The sequence below is a fragment of the Limulus polyphemus genome, unplaced genomic scaffold, assembly GCF_000517525.1.
Source record: "Limulus polyphemus unplaced genomic scaffold, Limulus_polyphemus-2.1.2 Scaffold1924, whole genome shotgun sequence".
Classification (NCBI taxonomy): domain Eukaryota; kingdom Metazoa; phylum Arthropoda; class Merostomata; order Xiphosura; family Limulidae; genus Limulus; species Limulus polyphemus.
The window spans coordinates 155,801-178,340 of record NW_013667534.1 but is presented as its reverse complement, the minus strand read 5'-3'; the positions used below and the strand labels follow the sequence as shown (position 1 = coordinate 178,340).

The window sequence follows — 22,540 nt, the reverse complement described above, 5'->3', positions numbered from 1 at the left end:
GCTCTAATTATTTTCTTGTCTATATATTTCTTAGCCAATAGAATACAATCTGTTTTTTGTTTTATATCTCACTAGTAGTAGAGTACATAGAAATTATATTATAAAAACCAAAACTTTTGCATTTCAGATAATTTATAGTGTTTGTACATTATCTTGTTAATAGAAAATGAAGACTTTGACCACAGATGGGGAGAACTGGATGCTGATGCTCCATCTGCTCAAGAAATTACTCGACGCCTAGCTGTTTGTAACATGGATTGGGATAGGATTAAAGCCAAAGATCTGATGGTTCTATTTACGTCTTTCAAGCCTCCAGAGGGAACTGTCATTTCTGTTAAAGTTAGTACTTTAAATTAATATGTTTCATTTCAATTTCAAGGGCTAAAAATAAGCTATATGGCCCATCTGAGATATCCAATTTTCTACTATCATCTTACTCCAAACTATATTTAAAAACCTCTTTTTCTGTATCCAAACTTTATTTCTGCAGTACTAACCAGAACCTCATAGAGTGAATCAATGGCCTTAGTGTATTTTTACTCAATTTATATATATATATAACCTAAAATTCTGTTTGTCTCATTACTAAGAAAAATAGATTAATGAGAACAAATTAAAATTTTTAATACTTACAGTACCCTTATACCTGATTCCAGTTTAGAAAGATCAGTAATATTTTATAAACATATTACAACTAAAATCTGACTAAATGCCTGTGGACACAGATGGGAGGAACTCTGTTTGTTTGTTTGTTGTTGTTTTTTATCTCCCACTCAATTCTAAATTAATACAACGTATGTCAGTACACAAAATTTTCGATTTTTGTTGCATAACAAATGGTAATTTTTTGCCATGCTGTCTTTTATGTTTCACAGCTTATTTATTTATTCTCCCAAGTGCTTTAAACTGAAATCTTGGTTATTTAAAAATGTCAAAGAAAATGTTTTTAGTGGAAGTCTTACATAATTGAAGATTGGGTACTTTTTTCTATTATAAATTTTTTTAGTCTTGTTTTTGGTGAATGAATTGTGAACATAAGGTCAGGACATCAGACTAAATTGAAAGACACAGTGCTGTGTGATATAGAGTATCCCAAGCTGGTAATATAGAAACTGTACCTATTATTATGAAAACAAAAAGGATAAATAGGAATTTTGACCAAATCATAGAATGAAACAGGAAAAATGTCATAATTCATGAAACATTTACTCTTCTGAGAAACACTATTTAATTTCATGTTATTAAAATAGTTTTCTTACACAAGATACTTTGTACATCTCATTATATGGGTGTACAACTGTATAATATTAACAAGTTTGTTAGATATTTTAGTTTTTGAAGTGAAGAAAGTGTTAGAATCACATGTAATTTTTTATAACTACAACCTAAGTAATTTTTTGTTGTAAAGATTTATCCATCAGAGTTTGGCTTGAAAAGAATGGTTGAAGAAGAGACTCGTGGACCTACTGAACTGTTTGGAGAAAAAAAGGAGAATAATGATGATGAAAAAAACTTGGAAGAAATGCCAGAAAGAAATAAATATTACAGAGAAAAGGTTCGTCAGTACCAGTTGAACCGATTGAAATATTTTTATGCTGTGGTGGAGTGTGACTCCCCAGAAACAGCAAGTAAACTTTATGAAGATCTAGATGGAAAGGAGTATGAGAATAGTGCTGCTCAACTTGACCTCCGTTTCATACCTGACAATGTGATCTTTGAACAGGTATTAGGAAGTTTATAATATACTGTAGAATATTGTATGTTCAGTATTTTAATAAGTAAGTTTGTTATGAGAGCACAGAATCCTTTTTAACTTTCTTAAAACAGCTATTTTGATCAAAGGTCTATATATTGTTAATTATCAGTGTCACAAAAATATTATTTCCCTTAGGAGCCAAAAAGTGTGTCAGAGTCACTTCCTGAATTATCTTCTTACAAACCTGATTGTTTTACTACTACTGCACTGCAGCAGGCTAAGGTTCAGTTAACTTGGGATGAAACTGACCCCAACCGATCAAAAGCTCTTCAAGAAGCTTTTACTAAAGCTGAAGAAGACACTGATTTACAAGCATACCTTGCATCATCTTCCAGTGAAAGTGGTAAGTCTTTTAAACAAACGTTTTATCTAATTGAGTGTATAATATTAAACAGTGTATATTAATATTAAATAATATTAAAATCATTAGATTTTGCTGATTAGTTAGTGTACCTTGTCAGGAACTTACTGTTTTTAGGAGTATGTAATAATGTAAGTATATGGGTGTATTGGTCTACAGTAGGTATCTGTGACTTGTTAGCAATAAATATGACAATAAACGAACAGCACACACTCCACTTTTTTAGAAAAAGTATTTATATGTATTAGAAAGAAGTTGAATGTATATACAAAATTCTTTACACTATGGAGATCATAGTTGTATCTTAAACACTATACAATTCTCGTATTTTTTGTTAAAAGTCTACTTAGGCCTATTCAATTGCTTTAGAATTCTGTTGACAAGCCAATCTATTTTTCTATGTCATATAATTAGTTGTACCTTAAACACTATACAGTTATCTTCTTGTCAAATGTCCACTTAGACCAATTCGATTGCTTTAGAATTCAGTTAACAAGCCAAACTATTTTTCTCTATTTTTATCGCAATAGTATCTGTATATAATTCACTTACACTGTTGTGTGAGTTACCCCAGTTGTATCCTGTACTTCCAATAATTGTCTGCTTTTCATGTTTCCAAATAATCCTCTCCTTTTCATCAAAGTCCACACAGGTGGGTTCAATTAGCTTAGAACACCTTTTGACAAGACAGATTATTTTCCTTATCTCTTTCAAACTGTTAATCTCACTCTAACTTATCAACCATAAGGCCATTCACTTCCACAATGGTTAACTTTACATTTTTTAACTTTTCTTTGACTGACTTCTCTTTCACATGACTGTACTATTATTCTTGTTTCCACTCATCTGGTCACAGCTACTTATACGTCTATCACTTCCACAACAGTTAACTTTACATTTTTTAACTCTTCTCTGACCGACTTCTCTTTCACATGACTGTACTATTACTCTTGTTTCCACTCATCTGGTCACAGCTACTTATACGTCTATCACTTAGGCCTTCTAGAAATTTCTATAGCCTTGACATCAATGGATTGCACACAATGTTTGATAGCCTCAACATCAATGAATTACAAACACAAAATAAATAAATTAATAACACCTAGTACACAAAACAGTCTTATTTATGACATAATTCTGTATTTAAAGAATTCATATAGATCTAACATAGATACATACATCTGACTCCTAAATGAATTGTGTTTTACAGGTTTACTGCACCATAAGTATATTGCCGTACATTTTACTACTTATTATTATACCTCATTGCCTTTTGAGTTTATCAGAGGAAAGAAATCCTCTCTGGTAATGGATGCTGGTTAAAGAAGTACATGAGGAATTTAATAGATACTTTACTATTGAACAAAATGTTGGACCAGTCAGTACTGTTTGGTTACAAATTTTACTGGTCATGAGCTAAGATACAACTTAAAAAATGTATTATATAAAGGATAAATCTACAACAATTACTGTAATCTTATAGAATTTTAGCACACTATTAACTGTTGCCAGATTAGATCTTTTTAAAGTGCACCATGACCAGATAGTAATTTTTTGTTGTTGTATGTTCATCTTGAAATCAACAATCAAATAAAATAGTGACGGGGATCTTTTTCTTTTATTCTTTGTTTTGCCAGGTTATTATATAACTGTTGACTAAAGTTGTACAAAAAAGTAATGTTCATTCATGGTACATTAAGTGATAACAACTAGTTACATCATTCTTAATCACATCCTGATCAATATGTTAGGAGTATTAAGTTGCAAGAGTTGAAGTTGGGGGGAGATTTGGAGAAGAGTAATCATTAAATAAGTAGGTTTTACATACTATTACATGTTTAGATAAAAAAAAAAGGAAGTTTTATTTCTTAATTTTCAGAAAGATCTCATCTCATGGTCTCAGAATTGGCTGTCATTAGTGAATTGGATTAATGAGTTAAAAGGTGGTGCGAGTAAGGTTTTGCAAATTTTTAAAAATAAGAAAAAAATGAATAAAAGGATGACAGGAAAGTTGCAACTTAAATGGCTTATTAGAGATGTAAAGGAGAAGATTTGGGATGAGTGGTATAAGTTTAAGAAGTGTAACTTAACTAGTTTGGAAGATTTATAGAATTATAGGAGAGCTAAGGATTTGGTTAAAAAATATACCAGAAAACCCAAAAGAACTTATGAGAAACAACTTGCTTAAGGATTGGTTCCTTAAACTATGCTGATGGTAAAATTTATGTTGAAAACTATGAAATGGTTGAGCTTGTAAATGTTCTCTTCTGTTTGTACAGAGAAGATATTACCAATATATTATAGTTTATATGTACATTCCTATTGTGAAAGTCATTTTCAGAAAAGTTGTTGTAAACCAGTACCTGCTAGTTAAATGTTTTGTGGTTAGTAATTATAACCTCATTTCCTGTTCTGATTGACCTCTACTTGTTCTTGTGGAGTCATGTACGGATTACTATAGAAAATGCATGTTTGTTATTAGAAATAGCTGATTGGATTCAGAATGTAAATGTAAAGATTATTGATTATATTCCAATATGGTACCTTATCTCTTCTCACATTAAACCTTTTCTCGTTCACTGCTGCCCTCTGTATGTAAAGTGTTTTTCACATGCCACTAGCCTTGAAACTCCCACCTACCCCATGATCAATGTGGTTCACTGCATCTTTGCATATAACTTATAATGCAACAAACCTTCACCAATAAAAGTATGACACACCCTCCTGATGCACATTACACCCTCTATTTGATCCCACCTGACCATCATTTCTCATGGCCAGACAGTTAGGGCACTTGACTCGCAATCTGAAGGTCACAGGTTCAAATCCCTGTCCCATTAAACATGCTCACCATTTCAGCCATGGGGCATTATAATGTGACAGTCAATTCTACTATTCATTGATAAAAGAGTAGCCCAAGAGTTGGTAGTGATGACTAGCTGCCTTCTATCTAGTCTTTTACTGCTAAATTAGAGACAGCTAGTGCAGATAGCCCTCATGTAACTATGCACAAAATTTAAAATAAACCAAACCTCATTAGGCAGTCATTGAGTTCAGATATTCTACAATTTCATGGGTAAAGCAGAAGGTGATTGCTGCCCATCCATGTCATCCTTTTGATTGAATAAATCAAGGGTGGTCTGATTTTCAAGATATGGATTTCATTGTCACCTATTGCACTGTCTCCAGTGTCAGCTTTCCTCTGGACTCCCCACCACATTTCCCCTCTTCTTCTTGTGGAGTATGAGAATCCTTGCCACTTACCAGTTCCTAGCCTCTGAGGTGGTGGATCATAGAGGCAACTTCCTGAATGTGCTCAACTTCATTCAGTAGAGAGTAGAGTGGTGGTGTTGTGCTGGTGTACATCCTCCACATGAATTACAGATGTATAATAAAAGAGAGAGATTAGATCTGCCTTTGTCCTACTATCGACTGGATGTTGGTTCCCAGTGAGTGGTTCTGGATTCGAGCTGAACCAATCATCACAAGTCTTCACACATGTGTTGGTCACGATTCCTCATCCTACCTTGATAACGGGATTTTGCCTCATGCACTCCACTTCTGTGCAAGTGGGTCCCAGAGGTTGATGTTTCATGTATCTGGCTTGATTCTCCCCAAGACTGTGGTTGTTTGGAGAGTTGGCCAGTCATCTATGCATGAAGCAAATGTAGTTCCTCTGGCACTTCTACTCAGTAAGGTTCATTTCCAGAGGCTGATGTTGTACAGAGGAACCAGTCCAATTGGTTTTGGATTTTAAATGAACTGCCACAATGGCATGTCCCTTCTTTCCATCATTCAGATATTGGGTTTCCAGATGTTTGGTGTTGGTTTTGGATTTGTGCTCCTGTGCCCTCTTTAATTGAATGGTACAGAATTTTTTCCTTCCATTCTCCTCAATTTGAGGTGAAGGTGGTTTAGACCCTCCTCCTACCATAGGCCAGAAGATGTAAGGCCGATGTAACCTGGTTTTTGGACTGGAGTTGACCTACCAAGTCATGCCCTAGCCATTCTACACCAAGGAGCACATCCATTTTAGCTTTCCCCACCATTTAGTCTGTGGCTGGGGCCCCAGATTCAATCTTCTCCTGGACTATGATTCTGGAGATTTCAGTGGGATGTGGGGTCAGATCACCTCAGATTTTTTCTCTCATTTATTGGATATTTTCCTCTCAATTTCTGCCTGTTTATGTGATACTACTACACTGGACAAAGAGTATACCTGCTACAGAAGTGGTGCAGTCTCCCACATGTGTTCTTCTTCCAACAGGGGTTCCCATTCCATTGGTGTTCTTTGGATAATTTTGAAGGATGCTTGTATATATCCCTTGCTATGATCCCTCCACCTTTTCAATGTGGGATTCTAGATATTATGTGAGAAGGGATAAGGTACCGGTGCTTAATTTCTGCCTAATCTTGAAGTGATGGTTAGGTGGAATCGAATAGAGGGAGTAATTTGCATCAGGAAGGTGTGTCACACTCCTATTGGTGGAGGGTTGTTGCAAGATAATTTACATGCAAAGACACAGTGAACCATGTTGATCATGGGGTAAGTGGTAGTTTGAAGGTTAATGGTATGTGAAAAAAATCTTGCATATAGAGGGCAGCACTGAATAAGTAAAGCTATTATGTGATTGGAGGTAAGTACCTATCGGAAATATATTTTTAGTGTAGGAAAATAATAACTTTCATGTTGTGAAGATTTATCTACATGAAATATCACCCAGATTCTGAATAATCCCTATTGTTGATGTCTGGACTAATGAGGGCTTACTGTGCCACATTAATAATTAAGATGATAAAATAATGGTTGTTATTGAGATGCACATTCATTGATTATGCACAAAGTAAACTGAGTACTTCAAAAACCTTCATAGTATTAATTTGTTATAATATGATAATTATACACAATTATTTGCTACACATCCTTGATATTATTGAAGTGTTTATGAATGAATGACTGTACTTGAAAGATTATTTATCATGTTGTATTTAGCTGATATACAATAATGACAAAATGATTCAACACAAGGTAAGCCTTGTTAGTAGTGTGTGTAGAAATATTTTTAAGTTCAGTTTAACTTTTTTTATAGTTTAATTCTCTAGTGATTTCTAAAAAATATGTTTCAAAGCTAGACTTAGATGTAAACTTGATATACAATTTTATTTGGAATATAATTTAAATAATTGAAAGACTTAACATTATTAAAACAATAAATTTAAATACATTAAATGAAATTTTGGTATGTTATTACAAAATTCTTTACTTTCACTAGGAGCTGTGCCTATCCTTAATATTCTCGTACACACCTCAATTATCATTTTCTTTGTCATTTGTAATTTTTTACATAGCTCAATTTTACATCCTCATTCTGGTTTTTCACATTTGTTCCTATGTTATATACAGTTAAAAGAGAAGTGTAAAACAAACAGGTCTTAAATTTTGGAGATCCTCTTAAAGTACTTTAGGTTCAAAAGAATTTAGCTCAGTTTATTAATTTTTTAAATATTGTTTGGTCATTTTATAAAGGGACATACAATATGATGTTACTAAATCTTCTTGTAAACATTTTCTGTTCATTATTTTATTTGGTAAGTGATGGACTTTATTGAAAAATACAAACTACCTGTCTGTTCTTAAGAATAATTTGTTTATGCTTAGAACAGTTGACTTAAAGTTATATATATATTATTTTGTTTGGCTCTTTGTGTTTTTATCTGTTCTAAACACTCAGGCTTATTATATACTCATTTCTTTGATGTATTACTCACAAATGGTAATTTACCTAAAGATCTGCCAATTAAAATGCAATTGAGTATTATTGCTTGAATATTTTTGTTTGTAAATATTCAGTTTTAGTAGCTAATGGATGACATTTACATTAATCTTGGAGGAGAAATAGAAAAATGTTTTTTGAGTAAAATCACAACTCTGAACTTTTCTAGTTTTTCATTTTTACATAATTTTATATCAAATAGAATTTCTATTTGAGTGTTACTTTTCAGTGGCTCAGCAGTAATCCTGAAGGCTTATAGCACTGATATTCAGGGTGCAATCCATGATATTGAAGATAACCTACTGTGCAATTTATGCTTAAACAACAATCAAGTTAGTTGAATAAGGAAATTATTTTTAGATAGTGCTATTCCAGGCACTTAGTATCTTGTAGTGGAAATGTAATTATCAAATCCTTGAAAAACATTACAGTACCAGATCTCCAGGAAAATTAAATTACTGTCAGCTGTAAGAAGGTGATATTCCTTTTTCATTTGTTACCCGTATCACTTTTTGTTTTTTAAACAGTATTTTATATGAAATGAGTCTTTGAAATAAAACTAATGCTTAATCGCTTAGAGGAGGAAGGTGTCCCATCAAAGAAACCTGTTGAAACTAATGAATTTAAGGCAAAAGAGACTGTGGCTGACCAAATAGCCAAGTATCGATCCTTGCTCTTGGAAATAGACAATGAGGAAAAAGATAAAGACCAAGATGTGGAGATGCAGATAACATGGGAACCTGGTATGTTGATTATAGCATCTATCTTCTACAAAGAGTTGAGTTGCTTTTCATTGTTTGTTATTTTGACATAATTTGTAAACATGTAGTCTTTAGGGATGTACAATAATTAGTATTGTTTTTTCCAGTGCAATAATGTTGAATGGAATGAAACTTTCAATTACAAAAAAATTAGTTCAATTTTTGTATATTAACATCATAATTAAGGTAATTGACTATATGTGTGTGTATATATATATATATATAACATTCTGATAGATGCATTTGACCTCAAGAGCAGAATTGCACCATTGAATGAAAACAAATTAATAGAAATAATGTTTTAGTCACTCTTCCATGCATCAAACAAAATAGTCATTAGATCTTAATACAGCACTCATAATTCCCTAGGAGGAAAGTCGTAATAGTTTTGAACAAAATAGCACCAATTTGACTTTGTAACTTGAATATAACCTTGTATGTATTGGCATGATATAATTGTCTTTATTTCAGTTTAGAAAAATTATAGGTCTTTAATCTAAACAGGTAATGAAAGCTATGTTTCTGTTCTTTGGAACTATATAAACTAATGTGGCTTTCAGTTCAACTAATCTTTGTGATATGTTGCTAGAATATACTTGTGAATACATTCCACCACAATTGGAGCCCTAATTTTTTATTAAAGCTTTCTTTATCATAAAACAATATGAGAAAGACTTAGTTAAGTCATTTTGTGCTCATCTGTATTAAGTTTTTGTTTCATTGACAAGGTTGCTGTGTTGGGCCTTGTTTTACCTTAGGCCTTATCAACCTAAGTAACTGCTTGAATGGAAAAAGAAAATTGCCACAAGGAAATGTAAAAGAAACATATAAATTAATATGAAATAGGTTTGAAACTTGTATCATACAAGACCTTCTGATTAAGAATCTTTTTAAAAAAGTCAGTTTGCTTATGATTTTGATATGGTAAAAAAAAGCTATTTTTATTATATACCAGTGATTGTAAACAAAGTGTAGTGTTTTTCAAATAGAAACAAAAATAAATTTACAGTTTAAAAAATAAAAACTTTATAGGAAAATTTTACAGGAATGTAAGAAGACTTAAAAATCAGTAATTAATATATATGCAACAATGGTAAGCATTTTTAATTTTCTTAAATAAAACAAAATTGAATATTTTTGAATTTTCAAAGCTGCAAATTCATACAAACATCATATTTAAAAATAATATATTTTATTTGCAGAAGCTACATAATCTGCAAAAAGTTCTTCTAAAGCTGCAAACTTCAAACTGTTTCATCCTGTCGGGTTTTTTTTTTTTGTAATGCAATAAAACAAACCATACAACAAAGGTATCAAACCAGTTCATCCTAGCATAGGAGAGTTAAATGTTAACAAAAATGAAATAGAAAGATTTAGTTTAGTTCTAATTTACCACTCTGATATCTTAAATATTTCATGAAACTTTGCTTAAGAGTTATCAATATTTAGAGCAGTTTTCTGTAATTAGGCTAGAAGTTTAATAAGAACTGAGTAAATCAAGTTATGAATCAGTTCCTACTTTAAATATATTAGAATTGAATGTAATTTGGACTACTGTTATGGATTTTCTGTATGGTTTCATATTAGTCAACTAGCCTCAATAATTACTGAATATACCTCACAAGTACATAAGAAATTATTTTTGTACAGATTTACATGGTTGAATTGTTAAAATGTATTTTTTCACATAAATCCAATAAATCATTAACTGAACCTTGTGAGATCATTGGAATTATGGCTGAATATATTGATAACAGTGAGTGTAATAAACTGTTGAATTAATGCATCTAATCACTATAAGTAACAATGGTATATTAAATTAGCTATATTCATTACTGGGTTAATTTTGAATCCTGATCTATGAAGGTATCTGATAAGTCACACTAGTGTATGTAAAACTACTGTGTACAAAGTATTATTATTTTAATTATCCTTTGACCCTTGTGCTTCATTTACTCTTTTTTTATTCTGGGAGTTTATCATTTTATGACTAACATACATGTTGTGAAATGAGTTTTCTTATAGTAGTACCTGTTCTATTTGGTTGAACCTTATTTCATGGAAATAATATGGAAAGTCTAGAATATAGGTTGGATGGTAAAATTTATTACAGGTTACTGGTTGTTTTAACTTAAATTGATTATGAAAATCAGTCTGTTTTTACATATATACTGCATTAGCCCATACTGTTCTGTGTTCATAAGTGAAACAAGACAATAAAAGCGTCAAGGAAATCCATGTTTCATAGAACAATAAAGAATTTTAGCCCTCAGTTGTTGCACTTTACATTATTAAAATATTTTGTTAGGAGATAAGAAACTACATCATCAATTATGTTAAGTATCAAATTGCATTTAAAGTGACCTTTATAGCTACTTTATTGCTATATATTACCAAATCTAAAATGCTTTAGCCACTTCAAGCAATGCATTTAAATAAAGGTGCTCCCAGTGGTTCATTGATAAGTCTGAGGGCTTACAGTGCTAAAAGTTGGGATATGATACCAGTAGTGGGCAGAACACAGATAGCCCATTGTGTAGCTATATGCTTATACAAAAGCATACTACAACTATTTACTGTCTAAGGAAACAAAATTCATGTGTATGTGTGTTAAAAGTGAGAAAATTTTAATTTTCTAATTTAGCCAGAGTAAAAAAAAAAAATATGCACTGATACTTGCTTTTTTCTGGAAATAATTGAATATATACATATGATAGTTGGTTTGACTAGTAATTTGAAAAGAGCGTATGATATATAATCATTATGTTATGCAAAAATAAGTTCACCCTAAGGGTCAGTTTTCTCTCTCTCCATCTAAAAAAAACAACTTTTGAAATGTGATTACTGAAAGGCTGTGAAACTGTCAGTTTTTTAAATATATGATAGAGTATAATAACTGAATGTTGAAGGAAAGAATGTCTTATACATGGTTAGATTACATTCATATGTGTTTAGCAGTTAGAATTGAAAAGTTCTTTAAGTATGAAACAAAAGTCTAAAACAAGTTATCAAGAGTAACTCTTCTATTTTAATCTATTTGAATATGTGAAATTTTTTTAAAACAATTCTTTAATACATAGGACTTAAAGAGACTGCTGAAGGCTTAGTAAAAAAGAAGAAGAAAGAAAAAGAATTAACACCATGGGAAGAATACTTGGACAAGAGAAAAAAGAAAAAAGAAAATGTGACAAAACTAAATGAAAAAGTATAAATAGCTTTATGTATTTGAATGAACTTATTTGGAAGTTCAAATATTTTCTAGGTTGCAGGAGGTCACTGAGCTTTCTAATCATATAAATAAGGTGTAGACTGATAAGTTATAAAGATTGGAAAAGATATTCAGAACCTCAATGTTATAATTCTTTTGAACAAGTTCCATGTCTTGAGCTACCATCTGATTGATTTAGGTATTAATGTTCTAAAAATTTTGAAAGTTCTCTAATAATGTCCCATGGTTCTGAGCATATTAATTCACGTTCTTCAACTTCTAAACAGATAACATGTGGAAAGCTTGACATTATTATTAAGAAGTGGTATAGGATATCACTTACTCATGAAGGGTATTGTTATTGAGTAACAAATGTTTTTTTTTTGTTGTTGTTTTTATTTTAGACAAATAAAAATTTACAGTTTCCCTCTACACAAATGTATGGGAAGTGATCACTCTCCTAGTTCCTGTGTCACTGTTGTCAAGCTTCAAACCAGTATTTAAGGATCTTTCAGAAATGCACAATTAGCCAATTTTGATTTTGGTATGTGTATTGTACAGCCAGTGAATGAATATGCTGATGTTTCTGCTTAACAGTTTGTTTCCAAAATGATTTGCATTTTGTGTTGTGTTTTGACCTGAAAAGTGTCAAGTAGTGTTTTAATCAGGAGGCTCCACCTATAGCTAAGATGGTACACCATAACATCCCTATGAAAATAGCATGTTCTTCCTAGCCAATCAGAACTTTAATCTATTTGACTTGTCATTTTGAAGACAAAAATTACCATCTCTAATCTGTGCATTAAGTAATTTAGAACTGCTTGTCAACCTACTACAATTATATGGTATGTGATGAACAGTTGCTATTGCATGCATAATTATAAACATTTTGAACTAATGTTTATATCACAGTCTTTTAATGCTGTTATAAAAAGTATTTGCACATATAATTTGATAGCCCTCTACATACTATATACTTATATGTGCAATAGCACTAGTTAACTAGTAATAACAATTTAATATCTGAAGAGTAATATAGTTACATCTGATGTTTCAGTTTTTATGAACATATTTTTGTGTACTTTATACTATATAGCAACAAGGTACCAATGATGTTACAAATGAGGATCAACCTTTTAGTGATGATGAAGTTCCATCTGATCTAGATCTTGAAAGTTCTTACTTCAAAGAAGAATTTCTTAAGAGCAGTGGTATGTATTACACTGCCTATATATTAAATATTAGTTGATTTTTCCTTATATCACAAATTTTATTTTTTCTGTCAAATCTTTGTCTTGTTTTGAAATATTTTTTACAAGATTCTTATTTCAGTGTAAGTTAACTTTAACAAAATAAAATTTATATCACCACTGTGCCAGATGATCCATTGCTTTATTACAGTTTCATTTGATTAAATGAAAATGCTGAAAGAATTAACATCATTCTAATACTAATTGCACTTTCAAACCAAATAATTTTGTTTTGTTGTTCAGTTTAATACATAAATAATTAGCTTGTACTTCTGATGAAGAATAAACCTATTTTGGAAAGCTGTCAAGCTTTTGGTTATTTTTTTATTTGTTTAGTTTTTGAATCATTTTATAGAAATCCATGGTGCTACCTTAACTTAAAATGATTAACTTCTGCCAATATTATTTCTATCATTATTTCAAAAGATATAATACTATTTTTTTTAATTTGTATAAAATGTACAGTATTTTATCATTAACAGAACTTAGTTTTTTAACTGCAATTTTAATAATTTATATTTCCAAAACAAGGAAAAAAGAATGTGAAAAATTTTCTGTAATAACATTTAGAGCAGAGTTTTTTTTTTACAAGTAGTGATGATAATTATTTTGTCATTAACATACTCCTTAAAGTTTTCATTGTTTAACCTTAATTTCTTTCTGGCAAAGTTAGGAAAATTTGTCAATTTTTTAAAAAAAGACATGTTACCCTCTCCCTTCTCCATTTTAAGATTTTTTTTAAATATTCATCTTTTCTTGTGGTTGAAATTTGATAGTGAGGATAACCTACATCATGGGTTCCCAAATGTTCTCAGCACAAAGCATTCAAGGACATCCTGACTGACGCCCCCCCCCCCCCCCCCCCACAACCAGTGAATCTATAGACACTGAGTACCTTAAAAGTAATGTTTACTTGCTATGCCCCCCTCTTTTCTGCAGTCCACAAGAGTTCATGGACCCCAGTTTGGGAACCCCTGACCTATATAAACATGTTTTATATGATTTTTTGCCTTGTTTTTAATAGTTTTTCTTTTGGGTAAGCAATCTAAAGTTTTACTGAATCATGAAACATAATAAAATAAATACATATGTAAAGATTATTTAATTTTATCATTATTTCTAGGATTTATAACTAGCTGTTTTAATTTAACTGGATACATTGTTCATAGATGTACAGAATAATATTTGAACTTTTTGTATTATGGCAAATGTTGTTAGTTATTAGTATTCTGAAACATAGAATATTTTGATACTGTAAAAGAATAAAAGGTTTTACAATATTATAGAATGTAAACTTCAAATCACCTACTCTAATGTAGACATTTTTAAATTTTACAACAAGAAATTATATTAAATATAAGAAGATAAAAATGTGTTACTACAATTTGTTTGTTTCTTTACTGTGCAACATATTTTAACGTTTTTCATCTGCTTGTTTACAAAGCACCATTTGTAAGATGTGCATTGATGTATTTTTATTATATAAAATGAAAAGTACTCATTTAGCATAGTTTTTTGTTTGTTAAAATTTTAATCACTCAATTTATTTCATGCCTTGGCACTAATTCTGTTCCTGAACTTTCATGTGGAATTCTCATATTTGTGTTGTTTCTTCACAGAAAAATATTGAATAGTAGCATCATTAAACGAACATAAAAACACAAGTAGTGAGTAGTATAAGGAAATGTACTTTTCAATATACACGTATTTTTTGCAGATAAAGATAAGGTAAGAAAAAAAAAGGAACGAAGAAAGAAATCAAATCTTGAACCAGAAGATGGTGAATCAAAGGTACACAAAATAATTTTTAAACAATTTCTGATTTTTAAAACTCATTTTAATTGCATGCATTCTAGTAACTTCAATGATTATAAACTTTTTAATATTATAATTGTCTACTGAAACTTTCTAGAATATATTCAACAATGGCTTTGATTAGCTCACTTACCACTAAAGTGGCACAGCAGAGGTTTACATAGGCTTTTGTGCATCTTGTTCACACAAGCATTTCTAATTTTTTAAACATTAGGTTTTGCTTTGTACTCAAGTTTTAAGAACAAAACTGATAGGCATCAATTTTCAAAGGATACTGGACTTCAAATGAAGTGGAGAATAACCATAAATTGTGTTTGTTCATAACCTTGGTGCCCATGATGTTATATGCAAAAGTCGCTTTGAATCTTAGGATTAGGAGGAGTCACTCTTAGATCCTATCAAGTTTTAATTTCTCTGCTTTAACATTTTGGGGAGGCCCTTTGTACAAAATAAATATATTTTTGCCTTCTATTTGTATGCAATTAATTTTTCCATTGAAAAAATTCTGTTTCATGTGGCCTAATTCTAGTCCTAGACAGCTTCTCTTTAACAAGGATTAGTTCATGTAAGCCTGATCATATAACAGTAGAATGAAGTAGTTTGAATTCTTTGATAATATGTAAAATATTTTTGAGTAGCTCTTGAAATTTTTTGTTTGTTTTTTCTGGACATGTTATTCTTAGATACAGAAAAAAAATATTTCGCTATGACTTCATTTAGACATATTTGTTTATTGAGTAAACGTGATCACAGTTTCTCATCGTGCCAGAAAATTCATGAAAAACTATACTTAAAATTATTGGAGTCATTCAAGAAGTGCAAAACAACAATTTTAAAAGTGCTAACTATAAGTAAATTGTGAACCACAAATCTAAAGAGTATAAATGTACATGCTAGGTATTGACTGAACCTGCTTATTTTTAACATTCATTACTATCAATCGAGAACATTCATCATCATTTTTGAAATGATAAGAGAGTATTGTACTACCACATAGTGTCAAAGAATATGACCTTAACTTACAGTTAATATTTTTTTTTTCCTAATAGTAACAGCACCATGCTTGTGAAGTTAATTTTTTAACTGATTCACTATAAGCTGTAAGTAATTAGGAGTCTTGATACTTGCATATTGAAAACTAGGCTGCTAAGTATCATGTTGTGTTTATGTGCCTTCTGTTTCAGAGCTTGAAGTTGATCAAAGCCCTTTTTTCACCAATATATTGTTAGTCAAATGTGCACATCTTTTAGAGATGGATCTAAAATTTATGGCAAAAAAATTTAGATTTATGACTTTCCTTAAGGCTTGGGTAATTTTAGGATTATTCCAACAACTATAAAAAAAACGTTTGATCAGTATTGAAATTCTAGAGCTTCCAGATAGCCATCATTCACAATAGTTACTTGTTCATTGTCACATTTCATTGTAGTGTAACCCGCAAAAGATTTAACGAGCTATGTAAAGAAGTGTAAAAAAAATTATCTGACAATTTCATTTGTTACTTGCAAGTTAAGCAGGAAAATCATCTACAAATTTTACTACATTTGACATTTATCTAATTTTTGAGTCTTAACTTTCTTTTTTTTTAATAGTCTATTGGGTTTTTGCTTCTTTACTGTAGGCCCAACTAGAACTACTGACAATGGATGAGGATGACAAAAAACATCATTTCAGCCTCAAGAAGCTTCTTAAAGATAATGAAGTTCCAAAAAAAACTAAAAAGATGAAGAAAAAAGGAGAGATTAAGAAGAAAAGTGCTGATGACTTTCAAGTAATTTATAATATATATATAGATTTTTTTTTGCAAATTACTTGTCCTCTATCCCACTTAATTGCAACAAAATTAAATATGGTGTTGCAGTCAAACAAACTATATAGGAACAGATTACAATGTTAATGATATAAGCATCTAAAGTTTTAGTGTGTTTTTGAAGTTCACAAGGTTTTTCTTCAATTTCAGCTAATTCCAGCTTTATTTCAGGCCATAGGTTTAAAATTGTAAAATCAATCAATGTTTTTCATTTTAGGTATGTTACAATATATTCTACTGTGATTTTCACTGAAGTGATAAAACTGTGCAACATATTTTGTTAACTCTCTCTTGCTATGAGCTTGGCTCAAATGGCCAAGTTTGTGACCACAAATTGATCTTTATACTTTCCATAGTATAACTTATAATATGTTTTGTGTATCTTTATGAAATTCCACAAGCTTTCAATAAAAATTAAGTCATTTGTAGACTAAAAATCATAATATTTAATGAAGAATTTAAACTAACATTTCTCCATGAACATGGAGTCAAAGTGGTGATTGCTCTGAGTGCAAAAGGATTTTCATGTTAAGATTAAAAATTATTTTCTTCATATTCATTTGCATAATCCCTAAAACCTCATAAATAAATTTCAAAAGTATTTTTTCAGGAAAACTTTATATTTTGTCCTTTATTTTCCCTACTCTAACTGCATATGAGGTTGGTCAAATTGACCAACCTCATAACTGCCAAGAAAAATAAAAATAAATCTAAATTACTCATTTTTTTCTTTCTAGAATGACTTCAAATTGTAACATGAAACTACATTTGTATGTCCTAAATAGTTTTAGACTTATAAGTGTACATCTGTTTATACTTAAATTTTATTTTTTTATTGCCCTTTGAACTGTATCTAGCTAATAAGTTGAAAATCACTTGGTGAATGTGTAGCTCACATTATCTGATCCAATTACATAATGTACAGTTAATTAAGTAATGCACTGAATAACACAGAATAATAACACGCAAAAAGCAGACAATGTCCCATAACTATCACAAATTTTCTGGCTTTCTAATTATCATAGTCTGTGTAACAAGAGCTGTCAAAAATTCAGCTAAGCTTGTCAGTGTGTTTCCCTTGAAAATAACGTTTGAATTGGAAGTAAAATGGATAATTATCTGTACAAAAACAATGTACTATAACAACTCATTTGATAGATTAAAACCTTGGCTTTCTATTGGTTATAAGTAATACAGTATTAATTATCAGAGAGAACTACTGGCAATTTGTGAAAGAGAGGGTATGACAGTTGGGTGCAGCAAGAGGGGGGTCTGATTTTCTAGTTTCTGGCTCTGTAACTAAATAAGATTGAAACCTACAAAAATTATGCTTTGCCTGAGCAATGACCACGATATAATGAGTAATTTACATTAAATTTTGTACTTCTTGGAGAGGTGGTAAATACATTGGAGAAGAGGTGATACCTAGAGAGCAAATGCCACAATTCTCATATTAGGGGAAATTGAAGATTTTTTTTCAATATTGCCTTATAGAATTAAGAACTTAAAACTTGTATTAAACTTTGGATTATTAGCTAAATTTTGATGCCAAGTTTATTTGTATGCTATGATAATAAAGTGCTTGAATTAAATTTTGAATGTAACTCACTAAAACCTCATGGCATGCACAGAAAAATATGCCAATGGCAAAAATGTTAAGTGATTTCTACCTAATTCCTGTCAATAATTCCAAAGATCACTACATATCTTCTCTTGCTTATTTAAGATGTCTAGACTTTGAGATAACTAAATACTAAATTTAAAATTTAATGTGAAATAAAATAAAAAGAAACTTCTATATATTGTTTGTCACAGTATTAAGGATCATAATTACTAGTTCAAAGATGCTAATTTTCCTCATTATATCTGCCTAAGAGGTTTACATGCTATTAGACTTGAGGTAACTTCCACTTGATTTCACATATTTTAAGATGAACTATGCTGGTGCATGATGAAGTCATTATGCAATACAAAAACACCACTAGTAGGACAGCACAACCTCCATGCACAGTAACTACCTTTATGAACTTGCACTCATGATAACTTCATTCTTCTCCTCAGCATTGAACAACACAAACTTGTTTAAATTTGTTCATCTTAAATTTGCTGAGATTTGCACTTGTTAATGAAACTTCGGTTTTCATTATACTTTAGAATTTGTCATTATTGCTTAATTTTGTTACTATAAATTCACAAGTTAATATGACTTTGAAGACTTCTATTTACTCCTGCGTGGGTGAAAACATTTCATACACAAGACCTATTTTAACTATGGCTTCAGGAGGATCATTGACTGAGGAAGACATCATGGCTATTGTACAAAGGGTTGTGAGCCTTCTGTTCCCATTCATTCTTCTGGTATCCTGTCTCGTCCTCAATTTTTAAGTCAAACAAGAGGAAGACAAATTCTTTTGCCTGTTCCCTCCTTCTGGTTTTGCTTTAGATAACTTCCTACTGGTTGAGGAAAGCTCTAAACCTTTCACTCTATTACAAGACTTGATCTCACTGTCACATTATTATCTAGTTTTCCTTCCTCATCAAAAAAAGAAGGGTAATAAGAAAAAGATGAAGACACGAAAATTGAGCACTAGAGAGCAAAACAGAAGACAAGGAATTTGCTCTTTAAAGAGGTAAAAGAGATTTCAAAGATTGGGAATCAAGTAAAGAAAAACTAGAATGACTATAAGTCAAGACATGAGAATCATATAAGCAAGGAGGGCAAGGCATAAGGTTATGAAGTTGTTCCAGAAAGGTGTCAGCATGAACACGAATGTCAAGAGGAGTGGTCGATTACCAGACACCAGTCTTCTTTGGGACCACATATAGACAAGAAGAGTTGTATACATTCAATGGCATGTTTGGCCAAAAGTTCTGATATCATCTCCTTGAGACACTAAAGATACAGAGGATCAGAGGGAGAAGAAAATAAAACAGAAAGAGGAGAGGCAGACCATGTGTGAGGAATTGGAGAACCTATGTGTCAGCAGAAAACTGAGACCAGAGGTTGGCAAAGCATGATAAGCAGAGGACCCAGATAAGTAGGGATAAGACAGAAGTGGTACAGGCCATAGTAGGAAATAGAAGGGCTCAATTACTTTCTGGTCATTTCACACTTTCAAGTGGAAGATTTCTTTTCTCTCCAGTGGTCCTTTTCACCCAGGCTGTAGATGACCAAGGTTGATGTTTTAGGTGCATTCCTTCACATCCCAGTTGCCCCATCTTCGAGACCCTTTCTGCAATCTGTTCACCAGAATTACATCTCCTAGTTCCATGCTCTTCTTTTCAGTATTGCGTCATTCCTTTATGTATTCAGCTACATCATGAGGACTTTCACTCACCATCTTTACGGACTGGGTCTATGAATCCCCTTTTACATGACTATCTATCTACCTTTCTCCTCTGCTACTTGAAGAATTGTCTTGATGGTTGAACCAGTCCATCACCATCTCTGGATTCCCCTTACCTCTCTCCAGACTGGATCTTCACCTCTTTACCAATGCTTTCCTCTTTGGTTGTGTAGTATCTCTGAACATCATGACATCTGATCTTTGGACATAGGATCAATGCTCACTTCACATCAACATGCTCAAACTAATTGCTGTCTATTGGATATGCTCTCATTACCTACCCATTGTGTAAAATGATTTGATCATGATCCCTTCCAACAATTCCATGGTTGTTTCATACATCAGTCATCAAAGGACACTCATTCCAGGACCCTTTGCTTTCAGACTTACAACCTCCTTTTCTGGGCTCCTTCTCATCATATTCGTCTGATTGCCTGTCATGTACTGGGAGCTATGAACTTTGTTGTTTACTGCCTCGTTTGGCCAGACTGCATTCTATCCACAGAATGGTCTCTCGATCAGCAGTTCTTTTGTTGGGTTTATTCTCAGTTGGGCACACCTCTCATAGATGCTTTTGCCATCCCCTCCAAATTCTAAGCTTCTACTTTTTTGGTTTCCTTTAACACTGGCTGTCAACGTTTTTGGCCAGAACTAGTCTCACCTTTTCCTTTATCTATATCCTCCTCTTTGTCTCCTCCCTTAAGTCCTTGCCTTGATCTGTAGTACCTCTTGCTGGTGCCTCTTTGACAGATCAGTGTTAGTACCTCTGCTTCTTGGCTTGGCAACCAGATCCACTCTTCCTCTACCCAGTATCCCCTCTCTCTTGTTTCAGCCTCACATGTCACTGTTTCATCAAATGATATTATCCCTCCATCTGCACATGTGTGATTTGTCTGGTCCATCTCCCATTGGGCCAGACTCTTTCATTGTGTAGCTTTTCTCTTGTCTCATTCCTGTCACTCTTTCACTTTGTCTGTATATCAGTGTAAGTGGTGTGTCCATCTGCCATTCCTTTTCTCCTGCCCACTATGAACAACCTTTCTGCCTTCTTTACTGGGTTATTCAACCATGTTTTATGGGTTTCCAACATTGCTGATTATTGGGTGGTGTTATCCACAACATTTTGCCTTTCCCAGTACTGCAGGGTGTTTTCTTCCATGTTCTCTCCACTCTTTTGCTCCTTCCTTCTTCACTGTCCTCTCACCTGACTCACATACTTGACTGAAACCTCAGTGGGGTTTTGCACGTGACCCATTCAAGCCATTGCTATTTGCTCTTTATTCCACCTTTCCTTTAAAACTTATTACCTCCTCCTTCTTTCCTATGGTCATGGTCATTTGGATATCTATATGATTGATTCTTCTCACACTCTTTTTCAACGTACTTACATACTTCTCTATCCAGACTGAACTTTCCTTCCTAAAACTTCTGCTACTTGGGAAAGTGACTGCACTTTCTCTTTTATCTTCCTCCCTTACCTCAATGATTGTTCAGACCAAGACTGGTTACTATGTCTTGGTTGGGCTGTTTGATGTTACTTATCACATACTTCCCCCTTTCAGAGTACCTTTCATTGTCTGTTTTTATCCTGGGACCCTTCTTCCAGGGACCTCTATCCTTCTACCTTTACTGGATAGATCCATCAACTTCTTTGATTGGTATATGAATCCATGGATGTGGATTTTCACAGGCTATTCCACCTTTCTTTACATCAGATTCATCACCTTACTCATTTTTAGTTGCCCATTTTTGCCAGCCATTGGATTAGATCCTCCAGGCAGGCATACGGACTATGCACCCACACCTTCATCACTCATTATCTACATCATTTGGCTGTTTTGTCTCCATAGGGTTTTAAACTTCCTCCAATTGCCATTTTCCAATCAACCCACCATCATTAGATGGGTGAGTGTTCTTTGTTTTTTTCCCCACTGTTTCCCTTTTCATCAGACAGGATCCCACCAAATGGCTGGTGTTGTCTCCTACAGTATAGTTACCTAAAATCTGCATCGAACCAGGATAATGAAAGTCACTCACAACATACACCCTGACTTTATCAGTACCTACTCTGAGATGAGGTGTTCTTGTAAGAGGCTGTTGTCACATGATGACATCATCATTTACTAGAGCAGTTCACTTTAAAACATGTGAAATGAGCTGGGAGTTAGCTTAAGGCTAGTGGCATGCAATTCTCTTAAGCACATGCATAAGGAAGATAGCTATGCTGTGTACGGAGGTGAGAATCTATCAAAAATACATTTTCAAGGAAGGAAAATGTTAACATCTGACCATTGAGTACTAAGGTTAACTTGAGAATTATTAACAATAAGGATTGAGGTAAATATTTCATATACTTCGTATAATAAAATTATTTTTTAATTACAATAAGCTTAAGTATGTGACTCGTTATACATGCGTATATATATATATATATATATATATATATATATATATATAT

At 32.2% G+C, this 22,540-nt stretch overlaps 1 protein-coding gene across 7 annotated transcripts in view; it reads left to right on the top strand.

The window, feature by feature from the left end:
- LOC106465376 (ESF1 homolog) overlaps positions 1 to 22,540 on the top strand; it is a 54,570-nt gene that overhangs the window by 30,566 nt on the left and 1,464 nt on the right. For all 7 annotated transcript variants that reach the window (XM_022393261.1, XM_022393260.1, XM_022393262.1 and 4 more), the window contains exons 4-11: positions 164 to 339; positions 1,409 to 1,723; positions 1,892 to 2,099; positions 8,470 to 8,634; positions 11,733 to 11,857; positions 12,957 to 13,071; positions 14,828 to 14,901; positions 16,547 to 16,696. In XM_022393261.1, the coding sequence (XP_022248969.1) occupies positions 164 to 339; positions 1,409 to 1,723; positions 1,892 to 2,099; positions 8,470 to 8,634; positions 11,733 to 11,857; positions 12,957 to 13,071; positions 14,828 to 14,901; positions 16,547 to 16,696 (1,328 nt within the window). The remainder of the gene's footprint in view (positions 1 to 163; positions 340 to 1,408; positions 1,724 to 1,891; positions 2,100 to 8,469; positions 8,635 to 11,732; positions 11,858 to 12,956; positions 13,072 to 14,827; positions 14,902 to 16,546; positions 16,697 to 22,540) is intronic.